This window comes from Muscardinus avellanarius (assembly GCF_963383645.1).
Source record: "Muscardinus avellanarius genome assembly, chromosome: 7".
Lineage (NCBI taxonomy): Eukaryota > Metazoa > Chordata > Mammalia > Rodentia > Gliridae > Muscardinus > Muscardinus avellanarius.
Genome location: NC_137793.1, coordinates 879,879 through 891,925, shown reverse-complemented (window position 1 = coordinate 891,925; position 12,047 = coordinate 879,879). Strand labels below are relative to the sequence as shown.

At 59.4% G+C, this 12,047-nt stretch overlaps 1 protein-coding gene across 1 annotated transcript in view; it reads right to left on the bottom strand.

Moving 5' to 3' along the window:
• Positions 1 to 12,047, bottom strand: part of ADAMTS2 (ADAM metallopeptidase with thrombospondin type 1 motif 2) — a gene marked incomplete at both ends in the record, with an annotated part of 161,897 nt that overhangs the window by 37,376 nt on the left and 112,474 nt on the right. Inside the window, one exon of the mRNA XM_080699349.1 lies at positions 1,029 to 1,112. Coding sequence (XP_080555475.1) covers positions 1,029 to 1,112 — 84 coding nt within the window. The remainder of the gene's footprint in view (positions 1 to 1,028; positions 1,113 to 12,047) is intronic.

The window sequence follows — 12,047 nt, the reverse complement described above, 5'->3', positions numbered from 1 at the left end:
GTGATGCTCCTCCCGACAGCCCTACACAACATTTTCAGGTGAGCATCTTTTTCCACCATAAACCAAAACGGTGAGTGTCAAGCACCCTCTGTGACCAGCTATCTCAAAACCCTAAATCAGGAGCCCTCTCAGCCGCCCAGGCTTCACCTCGCGCTCTGCCGCCCGTCCTCGTCCTCTCTGGGGGCCTCGGCCCCTGGCGTCTCTGGGCTGTCCCTCACTCAGCTGGCTCCCCACGCCAGCAACTCTCTCCTCTCTGGTCTCCAGCTTCCTTCCTTCCTTCCTTCCCCTTCCCCTCCTCCTCCTCCTTCTTTTTTTGGTGGTACTGGGGTTCCTGGAAGCCCTTCTACCTCTGAGCTACACTCCCAGACCTATTTTTATGTTTTTATTTGGAAACAGGGTCTCTTAAGCCAGCGCACGCGGCTGGCTTCGAACCTGTGCGATCCTCCTGTCTCAGCCTCCCAAGCGCGGGGATTACAAGCGTGCGCCACCACGCCTGGCTAAAAGCCCACATTTTAAAAGATGAGGCCAAGAACTAGGGACGAGAACAGGAACTAGGGACAACTCACAGCGTCTTGCTGCTTCTAGAACCGCAGGGCGTCTGGGTGGAGATGGGCAGTTGTGAGCCAGGAGGCTCAGGAGGGCCCAGCCTCGCGGGCACCTCCACTCCAGGAGGGCCGTGCCCACTCGCCTCCACTCCAGGAGGGCCGTGCCCACTCACCTCCACTCCAGGAGGGCCGTGCCCACTCACCTCCACTCTAGGAGGGCCCGGCCTCGCGGGCACCTCCACTCCAGGAGGGCCGTGCCCACTCGCCTCCACTCCAGGAGGGCCGTGCCCACTCACCTCCACTCCAGGAGGGCCGTGCCCACTCACCTCCACTCTAGGAGGGCCCGGCCTCGCGGGCACCTCCACTCCAGGAGGGCCGTGCCCACTCGCCTCCACTCTAGGAGGGCCCGGCCTCGCGGGCACCTCCACTCCAGGAGAGGCCGTGCCCACTCACCTCCACTCCAGGAGGGCCGTGCCCACTCACCTTGGCGTGACTCAGCAGGATGATCCGCACAAGGACGACGTTGACGTGGGCCCCCAGGGACTCGTCGTGATAGATTTCGTTGACCTGTAAGACAACCAGGGCGGCCTTAGCAGCGCTGTGGGCCGAGGTGGCTCGGAATCTGCCCGCGGCCCTCCTCCTGCTAGTCTGGCTCCTCCCCGCTCACCCGCGGGAAGGGGCAGCGGAGCAGACCCACAGGCGCACGGGTCTGACGGTGACTGTGAGTCCGCACTGTGGACGTGGCCAAGCCCGCTTTGTAGGGCCCCAGGGGCCGCCCACAGAGCCCACGGCCCAGTGTGGCCTCGCGCACCAGGCAGGCGCGGGCGGACCTCTGCCTCCCAAAGGCTCTGCCCACGCTGTCGCCGCGACGCCCTCTGTAAAGTCGGGGAACCGCCTGCGTCACCAGGCTGGGGCGAGGACGCGTCTCCACACACGTGCACTGGAAGGGGGCCTGTGGACCACAAGCTGTGTTTGTCATCACCAGTAACCCACACGAGGGGAGGGCGGCCGCCGCGGACCACGGCGGCGTCAGCTTCAGGGGTCAGACTCATTTTCTCTTTCAGGCTATGCTTACATGAAAGCCTTAAAGGCAGGCTTTTTTCTCTGGTTTGCAAGTATGGCTTATCTTTGATGAGCAAAACCCAGCTGGTTGGGCACACAGAATTCCACGAAAAATCATGGTACATGGAAGGCAGAAACAGGAGGATCACAGGTTCAAGGCCAGCCTCAGCAACTCAGCCAGACCCTTGGCAACTTAGCAAGACCCTGTTTTAAAATGAAAAAAATTTAAAATGGACTAGGGGTGTAGCTCAGAGGTAGAACGCCCCTGGGTTCAATCCCTAGTATGAAAAAACCAATCACGGTGCAGGCAGAAGCCGGGGTTGGGACGGCCCTGCTTTAGCAGGAAGGGGAGGAAAGAGAGGCCGTAGGTGGGAGGGGAGGTGCCCCTCAGTCCTGCAACCCTCCCCACGGTCCTGCCTCAAGCTGGGGCACAGAGGCCAAAGAGCCCAGGCGGTCAAGAAGGAAGGAAAGCAGAGACAGGAGGACGGTAGGCTGGCAGCCTGCCTCTCAGAGCAGCTCCGACTTCCTCCGCTGCCTGAGGCCTCCGTGGCTGCCCAGTGCCTTCGGATGCCATGGGGCTGGGCTGTGCGCAGGCTGCACCCAGCATCTACTCCTGGCAGCTCGGCCGCCCGGGGCCAGGATCCCCACACTCCCACTCCAGCCCCCCAGTTCTCCAGCTAGCTGAAGGGCATCTGGGGAAACAAAGTCACAGGGATGCATGTCTTAAGGGAGGAGCCAGCTTGCCCCTTGCGGAAGCCCCCCAGGGCCTCCTGACTGCACTTGGGATAAGGCTGAATCTTCTCAGGGTGAGCCGAGGCCAGGCGTGGGCGGGCTGGTCTTCCAGGCTCCCTGAACGGGCCTCTTTGCACCCGCTGCACCTCGCCAGCACCATGGTGCCAGCGGCATGTAGCCCATGGAGGATGCTCATGAGGAGTGGCTGTGTGAATGAATGAATGAATGAATGGATGCGCTTGCCACTTTGAAGGATGTGCCTGGGCACACTGAGGCCCTGCGACCCCTCCTGCACGGGCAGGGGCGCTGGGAGAAGCTGCTCAGAGGCCACACCTCCGTGGGGAGGAGCCCTGAGAAATTGATCCTGGAGTCTTTAAACCTGGGGGAAGTCATTCACAGCCGCAACGCCCCTCCAGGTACGCGGGAGGCCCAGGGCGTCCTGTTGGGGACACACTGCAGACCCGCTGTGCGTCTGCAAGACCCAGCCAAGTTCCGGTTCTGGGATAGCAATAAGGAAGGGCCAGGCTCCGTGGAGGCCGAGGTTTGCCTCTTGCGCGGCAGAGTTCCACCAGGGGGCGCCAGCGAGCCGGCGGTGCCCAGCCCATGGCAGGGTGTGGGGCTGGCACTCTCAGGGAAGGGCTGCTGGGCAGGCGGGCTGCAGGGCCAGGCCGGGGCGGACCCCAAACCCCAGCTCCAGGAGGGTCACATCCTCTGCTGAGCTGCCTCAGGGCAACGCGAGGTTACATGGGTCAGGGGCGTTGACAGAGACCCCTGCAACCCAACTGCAGGACTCTGCCCACCCTGCTGAAGTTGGGGCTAACGGTGGAGGTGAGACGCCCTCCTGACTGCACTGGTCACTTACCTGTGTAGGCCTCAGTTTCCCCATCTGTGAAATGGAGGTGAGTGGGTCAGGTGGTAACGTGACACGTGACCTTGGGGGTGCGGGGGGGGCGGCCCATCAAGGAGTCGGGCCTGGGCCAGACGCCGCCTGGCACACTTGGGCAGCCCAGGGGCTGGACCAGCCGCCCGCCAGAGGAAGGGCGGAGAGAAGCTGGGCATCCGCCATGCCCTGAGGGTCTGAGTGTCCACGGGAGCGAGCACAAGGTCCTGGCAGAGCGGGCGGGGACCAGGGCAGACGGGCACAGCAGGGCCCGCGCCGTGTGGTCACGGGCAGGGGGCTGGCGAGGAACTCGGTGCACAAAACTAGGCGCCAGCGGGTCCTTCCCTCGGGCTTCCGTCATGGAACCCAGGGCGTTCCACCTCTGAGCCTCATCCCCAGCCCTTTTTATATGAACCTGGTCTCCATATCTGGCTGAAATTGGCCTCAAACCTGTGGTCCTCCCGTTTCCGCTCCCTGAGTACTGGGGTTGCAGTGTGCGCCACTGTCCAGCGGCCTAGGGCGCTTTCTAACCCAGGACTGATGTGTCCAGCGCCACCTCCGCCACAGCTGGGACGAGCTCTTGTGCGCACCTCCAGTCCCCCGCGCCCGCGGAGCTCTGGGCATGTGCTTAGCTGCCTGGCCAGAGGTGGCCCTAGGAGCTGGGCGCCAAGCGGGGATCTAGAAGAGGAACAGGTGAGTGGATGGGCCTAAAACCCACCCTCTGCTACCCAGAGAACCCAGAGCCCAGGCACAGGTGCCCTCGACCACTCTGCTCAGGGTCAGAGGGGACACGGGGCACCCCTGCCCTATTTTTTATTCTTCATTTTGAAACAGAGTCTCACTAAGTTGTGGAGGGCCTAAGTAGTTGAGGCTGTCCACGAACCCAGAGCCTCCTGTCCCAGCCTCCTAAGTCCTGGGATTCCAAATGTTGCCACCACGCCCGGCATCCATGCCAAGCTTACAGGCTACTCTTCTATGGAGTCCACTGGCTCCTGTGTTAACTGACTGAGAACCTGCTACCTGCAAGGCCGTGGCCAGGGCTGCACGCGCCGAGTCAGGTGGGTATGTGGGCTTCTTAGCTCTGAACTTGACACAGGGCTTGGGGGCCCTTGTGAGCCCCTTGCCCTTCTCAGGGCCAGCCCCAAGGAGCCTGGGCAGAAGGCGGCCCATGCCGCCCGGCCCGGAGCCCAGTGCCGGTCGCCTCTGCCTCTCGGCCAGCTGTCACCTCCTTGTTCTGCAGCTGCCCCAGGATGACAGGTGACGGGCTGGCCTGTGCCCATGGGGACTCCAGTGCCGCTCCGGCACCCAGCAACCATCAGCTCCAGGGGGAGGCCGAGGTCAGGCGCCCCGGCTCCCCACGGGGTCTGTCAGGAGGCCTCACCGAGCGGGGAACACGGGTAGCCACACGCCAGGGAGGAAGAGGCAGAGTGGGGACGGCCGGGGCCGCGGGCGTGTGCCTCACCGCACTGCACCGCCCTGCGGGGGGGGGGGGGGGCTCCGCGGCGGGAGGCAGAACCCCAGGCCCAGCACGACTCCTGCAGCATACCGGGCTCCACCTGGCAGACCAAAGTGCTCCATAAACTGTAAGGTGACCCACAGTGACCGAGGCCGAGGCCGGGAGGCAGGGTGGGTCCAATCGCTGGAGGAGCCCAGGAGAAGCCCAGGAGCAGACAGAGGAGCTGGCTCTGGAGTGGCTGGGAGAAAGGGTTGATCCAGTGAAGTCAAGCAGGCCTGGGTGACGCGGCGTCGGGGCTCCTGGGATCCCAGGGCGGCGTGGGCCCCCTGCAGGCCTCGCCACACTGCCCAGCCGCTCCCTGTTCAGAGCACACGCCTGGTTCTCTTTTCTTCTCCCTCCCCCATCTTATTTTTTCTGTGGTTCTAGGGAAGGAACCCAGGGGTGTTCTAACCCTGAGCTACGTCCCCAGCCCTATTTATTTTTTATTTTTTTGGTTCTGGGGATGGAACCCAGGGGCATTCTACCTCCGAGCGACACCCCCTGTCCTGCTTTTTTCCCCCTTTATTTGGAAACAGGGTCTCAGTGAGTTGCAAAGGGCCTCACTGAGTAGCTGAGGCTGTCCACAGACCGCGATCCTCCTGTCTCAGCCTCCCAAATGCTAGGATTACAAGCATGCACCACCACGCCTGGCCTCAGCCCTATTTTATTATTAATTTTGAACCAGGGTTTCACTAAGTTGCAGAAAGCCTTTCTAAGTTGCTGAGGCTGGCCTCAAACCTGTGATCCTCCTGTCTCAACCTCCCAAGTCCTGGGATGGCAGGCGCCACCATGCCCAGCTGCATCCAGTATTTCTGTCCATATTCTCAGCACTGTGATATAAAAACACCTGATAGCCACCGCCTAGGGGAAGGAAGATCCGCTCATTGTCCTGGAGATCACCGTCCATGTCAGGCCAGCTTCCCAGCGGAGCAGGGGTGGCAGGTCCTCATGATGAGGGGGACCAGAGAGGGAGGGAGCCTGCTATCAGCTCACGGAGGCAGGAAAGAGGGAGACGGGCAGCCACCGCAGCAGCTGCCTGGAAACGCCGTCCCAGCCGGCCCCCAGGGGCCTCCCTAGCAACCAGGCCCCGTCTCCACAGGCCTCAGTGTCCATCACTGAGGTCGGGGTAGGGGACATTCTAAATCCAGAGCAAAGTTCAGGGGAAAGGGCCCCTCGCAGGCCCACCGTGGAGGTCAGAGGTCACCTGAGTGCCTGGAGCTCAGACGCTTAGCCTAGCCGATGTGGGTGCCTCCCTCCGCAGGCCTGGGGCCAGGCACATCCAGGAGCAGAAGGTATAAGCCCCAGCTTCCCCAAGAGCAGCATTTCTGTCCTTTTGGACACCCACTCCACGTGCGCCTCCCTGGAGCCTTACCACCCAGCCAGGCACAGCGGGCAAAGGGGCCCGCATCCGAGGCGCCCCCTGGCCGGCCGCCCTGCGCCCCTCCCCTTGAGGGTCAGCAAGTGGCCTCCCCCTGCGCTTGGAGCCGCCCCAGCTCCCGTGCCCAGAGGGGCTGGTGTTGGCGAGGGGCTCCGGGGGCTGCGCGGGACCGTGGGATGCCCGCCAAGTGCTCTCTGCTGTTTGACTGGAGTCTCGTTCACAGCACCCCATCCTGGGCACGCAGGGCAGGACTCGCCTCCAAGCCAGATGTGTCCCGCAGCGGCGCCCGATACACCTGGGCAGCGTGGACTCTTAATTCCAACTTGTTGCCCACGTTGAAAGCTAATTAGACTTCCCGTGAAAACGGGATCACCAGCTTCTGGTTTAGAAACAGAGCCGGCAGCCGCAGCCTGCTTATTTCTCTGTGACTGCGAGTGAGAGGGACTCCTGGGGCCAGGGCTCCTCCTGTCGCCCAGTCCCCTCACAGCCTGCAGCCACCGCACCCCGCAGCCTGGCTCCCGCCTGCCCACCCACATCGGGGTGTCCAGCCCTCGCAGGCACAGACACCCCTGGCCGGGCAGCTGCCTCCCAGTGGCCCTGGGCTGGGGCTCAGGCCAGCAGCACAAGCATGAGGAACACTGCAGGCAAGAGGCCTGGCCCAGGAAGACCCCAGGCTGGGCACTGCCACGCAGGACCGGGCTTCTGCTTCTGTCCTGCCTCTGGCCAGTCCCCAGCCCGGCACGCTGCCATCACCTGGGGCGCCGCCTGCGTTCTCCCAATTGAAGGGAACTAAGTCTTAGTATCCAGAGATGTTTTTTTCTTTCCCAGAAAGCAGAGCCAAGGCCACGTGAACGGGGCTTCGGGTGCCGCCGCCCGCCGGCCAGTGCACGAGCCTCTTTCCCCGTGACCGGCACAAAGCTCCTGCCGCAGCCTTCCCCGCGGCCACCACGCAGCCCGGCGCTCTTGAAAGTTGGTGAGAAATTGAACCCATCTGCCTTCTGATTGTTTGCAAACCCTGGCAGAGCTTCTGAAAGTCAAGGCCAAGTTCTGGATTAAATTAGATGAGAAAAGAGGAAAAAAATATCTGAGTCCTGGCGCAGAGAAATCACCCAGTCAACCAAAGTTGTTTCAGAACAGACTGTGCAGCAGGCTGTCCTCAGCCTCGGGGGCAGCAAAGGCTCCGGCCTCCGCTCTGAAAGCCTGGGTGACCTCAGACCCCACGGTCTCCGCTGTCCCGCTCCGCCAAGCGTGTGTGTCCTCAGCAGACATGGGGGGGGGGCTCCAGGGCTTTTCCAGAACACAGGCAGTGGACATTATGGGAGACAGTTCTGCCTGGCCAGGTATCTGCTCCTTCCTCTCAGTTGTTTAAAAATGGTCAGTAAGGTCAAAGCATTTAGTCCTTTAAAAGAATCCTCAAAGTGACCTCACAGGTCCTCTGAGCTGGCCAGGCTCAGTGGAGCTGGGGGAGTGCCGGGCTCTGAGCAGGAAAAGGGCGGAGCTCAGCCAGGTGCGAGGGCTCTGCCCTGGCCTTCAGGAAAGGGCGGCTCCAGCTGCAGGGCCCAGAGGACTGAAGAGGGCGTCGCAGAACTTGCCTGCCGGGTTCCCTCCTTCCAGGAGCCGGGCCTTCCTGGAGGCTCGGAGTGTGTTCAGAGACGAGGAAAGCAAGTTCAGGGGAGGGGAGCCTTGCCAAACAGGTGACGCCAGGATTAGAACCGAGCTGCTTCTCGCTCCAGAGCGAGCGCTCATGTGCTCGGGCTTCCCTCAGCGAACGCCGCGTCCAGGGCGGCAGTAAGCAAGGGGACCTTTAAAGCCGGAGGGCAACTATTTCTGTAGCACCAAATCGTGAATTTGCAGGGCTGGGGCCACACGGTCCTGCCCACTCTCGCGGCAGCTCGGAAGTGGCGCGAGTGGGTGTGGCTTTGTCCACAAAGGGCACATCTGTCCCTTGGACAATGGCTTGCCAACCTTCCTTTAGAACCTCGAGTTTATCTTGAAAAACTCACGTGCCTTTTGCTGTAGCGCAGTGCAATGTCCAAGTTTACTATAAAGCTGATGCTCGTCGTCCAGGACCGAGCTGGCATCTCAGCAGGAGACGCGCGCGTCCGGGCCGTGGAGGCTCCCGCAGCCGGGAGGCGTCTAGGTCTTCGTGGATGGAGAGCTAAGCAAAACACTGAAGAGGCCTTAGGTTTTCTTGGGGAAGCTCAGGGCTGACATGAAGCTTCCAGGAAATGCTGCCGAAGCCATGAAGGACACATGGGCTTTGGGCCGAGTGTTACGTTTCTTACGTTTTGACACAGGTAGATTTGTTCTGTAAACCGCACGTCAATGGTGCGATGATGTCTCGGCGAGAGCACAGCAAAGACATGAGTGGTGAAATCCATGCTAATAATTTGAAATTCCAGTACGCACACACACACACACGCGCGCGCACGCGCGCAGAAAGGGAACCACTTCGTGTGAACTTTGCACGGCACTCTCCCCCACCTGCTCTGAGCACGGGAGCGATGTTTTCTTTTTGCAGCGGCGGGATCGCGCTGCCTGGCCTGCAGCCGGTGGTCCTGGAGCGGAGGGCCGGGGCGTATCGCTCGCGGAGGCGTCTCGCCTCGACCTCCCCTCCCACCCGTAAGCTCAGCCTGTGCTGGGGGTCGGAGGCCTTACGCCCTCGTGCCCGGAGGGCCGCCCGCCGTGCGGACCTGGCTGCCGCGATGTATTCCTTTGTCTCTTTGCCACTTGATGCATCAAGCCATTGACCGTAGATCTCCCACGACCCAGCCGTCGGAGGGAAACTGGCCCACCTCGGGCAGACTGCCGAGAGGCTGGCTTTGGTTGGTTCACACGAAGTGTGGGCAGCCGTCCCTGGCAAGGCTGGACAGCTGAGCCTCCCTGTGCGGTCAGCAGGGAGGGACGCACTGCCCGGGATGGTCTGCTCTCACAGGCCTGCAGAGGGCTGCTGACGGGAGCCCCCGGTCAGCAGGGGCCGAGGCCTCTGGATCCGGTCACAAATGCGGCTCCTCTGGCCAGTTTGCGTGCTCTGTGACGTTCGTTGACCCCAGATACTGGAGCACCCAGTTTCCTCGAGTCTCTGCTCTTTTCTCTATTAAACTGCCTGATGCTATCGCTGGTGCGAGAGTAGTTTCATTTTTACCTCAGACCTGAACCATTAAGTCCGATTACTGTAATAGCCTGACCATTTTGTGGACGCCAGATCTTGTATGAAAAACTAAGTGGCCACGCACAGAAAGCTAGCCCCTTCGAGCTGTCCACCTGTCCCGTTCTGGTGACATTCTGGGCACGGGGCTGCGATGGCTGAACACAGGTGTGACAAGGTGGCCTGGGGTCAGTGCGGTCAGAGCTTGGGAGGTGCTGCTGTTGACAAGGGTGCCACCACCAGGGAGCAGATGAGCAAAGGTGCAGAAGGCTAACCCCTGGGGACCGCAGGAGGGGCTCATCCCGTCACCCAGGGGAGCAAGCCGGCAGGGAAGGAGGGTGAGAGTGACCACACATGAAATTGTAAGCCATCAAAACCACTCCAAGCAGAACAAAAGAAAAGGCAAACAAAAACGGAAGTAGCTCCCATTCAGCCGACAGACAAAAGGCTAGCCTCTGAGTACGACGACTCTTCAGACTGACGAGAAACCAAAAGGGAATGAGACAGTGCACAGATAGCCAACCACCAAAATAAAGTAACTGTTTAAAATATACATATTCAAGCTGGCTGTGTGGCACGTGCCTGTAATCTCAGTATTTGAGAGGCTGAGACAGGAGGATCACAGGTTCAAGGCTGGCCTCAACAACCTAACATGCAGCAACTTAGTGAGACCCTATTTCAAAAATTAAAAATAAAAAATAGGACTGGGAGTGTAGCTTATAGGAAGAACGCCCCTAGGCTCAATCCTCAGCATCACACCATCACACGCAGGCAGGCACCCACGCACGCACAGTGCACTCCTGCAACCTTATTACCATCACATATATACAACTTGCAACAAAAAAAGTATATCCCAGTTGCTGTTCTCAAATCTCCACAGCTTTACCAAGTCAGCGGTGACCTGGGCTCAAGGGAATGTAACAGTTGAGCCCATAAAAAAGAATATCCTGTTAGAAGACTTTAACATGGCTGGGTGTGGTGGTATATGCCTGTAATCCCAGTACTCAGGAGGCTGAGACAGGGGAGACAAGAGGATTGTAGGTTTGAGTCCAGCTTTAGCAACTTAGTGAAACTTAGTTAGATCCTGTTTCAAAATAAAATAGGTATTGGGGGTGTAGTGAATTCCCCTGGGTTTAATTCCCAGTACCAAAAAAAAAAAAAAAACCCAAAACAAAAAAAAACTTTAAAATGTGCACCTCTGTTGACCAGGTGTTCCACTTTTAGGAGCTGAGCTTGGGAAATAATTAAGGCTGAGCAGTAGATTCAGCTCCAAGGATGTGGCACCGCTACTCGCACATCTGACCTCTAAGGGGGGAATCGGTCTTGTTATATGGACGTGTCATATATAAATAGTAAGTTATATAAAAGGCACGCTGTAGTCACGTGGCGCGGTGTTACGCAAGCATTCAGTGAAATAGTAGACTGCACTTGCTGAGAGTCAACTGGACGTACCTCTGTGAATTTATTCCAATACTGTAGCATAAATAATACATTGCCTTCGTTAAATACAGAATATTTTAATAGACTTTTTAAAAAATGTTACTTTCTGGACTTGAGGAGGAAGGAAGGAAAGTGGGCCTGGCTGGGAATGAGTTGTGGGGCGGTGGGTCTCAGCATGCAGGGACGCCTTCCACACCCGGCCCTCTCCTGAACTGCTCAGCAAACATTTCCAGCCCTTCTCACCCCCAGAGGGACTGGAAGAGAGGGGAGGGCAACCAGGTCTCACTTTTCTTTAAAAGGGTAGGATAAACTACCTTGCTTGTGAATACGGAGAGGAAGCGGCACTTCTTGTGGTCTCCCGATGCCCTCTCCATGTCTAGAAGCCACAGCGATTGGCCTCCAGCTTTCCCATACCCCTTGCTTAGCACACCAGCCCTTTTCACTTCTTCAGATAAGCCCATTCCTACCGCAGGGCCTTTGCGCCACTTGTTGCCTCTAACTAGGCACCTAGCCGCAAGAGAGGCTGGACAGCAGAAAGAGAATGTGGATACGGGGTGAGCCTGGAGCCGTTTGTCCATGTGTCCCCACAGCCATCCTATTATCCTTCAGTCCCGGCTCCACTGTTACTTGCTGTGAGCTGGCTCCCTGGCCTCCACCCTCCCCAGTTCTTCTTTCTCCGTCTCATAGCTGTTATTTCCTTCCTTGCACTCGTCGTTACCTGAAACGATGTCCCTTAGCTTTTGCTTGAATGTTGTGTGTTCCCTTACTAGAAGAAAGGCGCACGGTAACGAGGACTACGTCCTTACTCACGACAGTGCCCCTTGTGTGACATATAGAAGGTGCCTGATACACATCTGGTGTCTGCACCAACTGGAGAAAGAGGCACTAGACAGCAGAAGATGGGCTGTCTGTGGCAACAAGTCCTCCACCTCCTCTCGGTGGCCTAACAGGCTCCTTCTTGCTACACCCTGGCCCGGTGGGAAGTGGGTGGCCCTAAGCTGCCCTTGGCCACACCTGCCAGGATGTGCCGCTTCCAAGGCCCCAGGGAAGGAAGATGAGGGCCTCAGCAGCACCTGACTTCATGATAACATAGGTCTCAGTCCCTTGTCAGACTGCGGGACACAGAGCCTCAAGGCTGGGCAGTGCAAGAGAGAGCTGGGTACCACGTGAGCCTGGACCGTCTGTGCCACAGATGGGCCTCGTCCCAACCCACGCTCTGCCCATACACACCCCGGAGGGTGTCCTGCAGGCAAACTCACCCTGGACGGTAAGGGGAAGCAAGGCCGCTCAGAGGGGCCAGGGAGGAGTCACACCTGCAGCCTCCCCCTCAGCCTCTCCTCTCCGGCCGGTGCTCCGCCACATTGAAG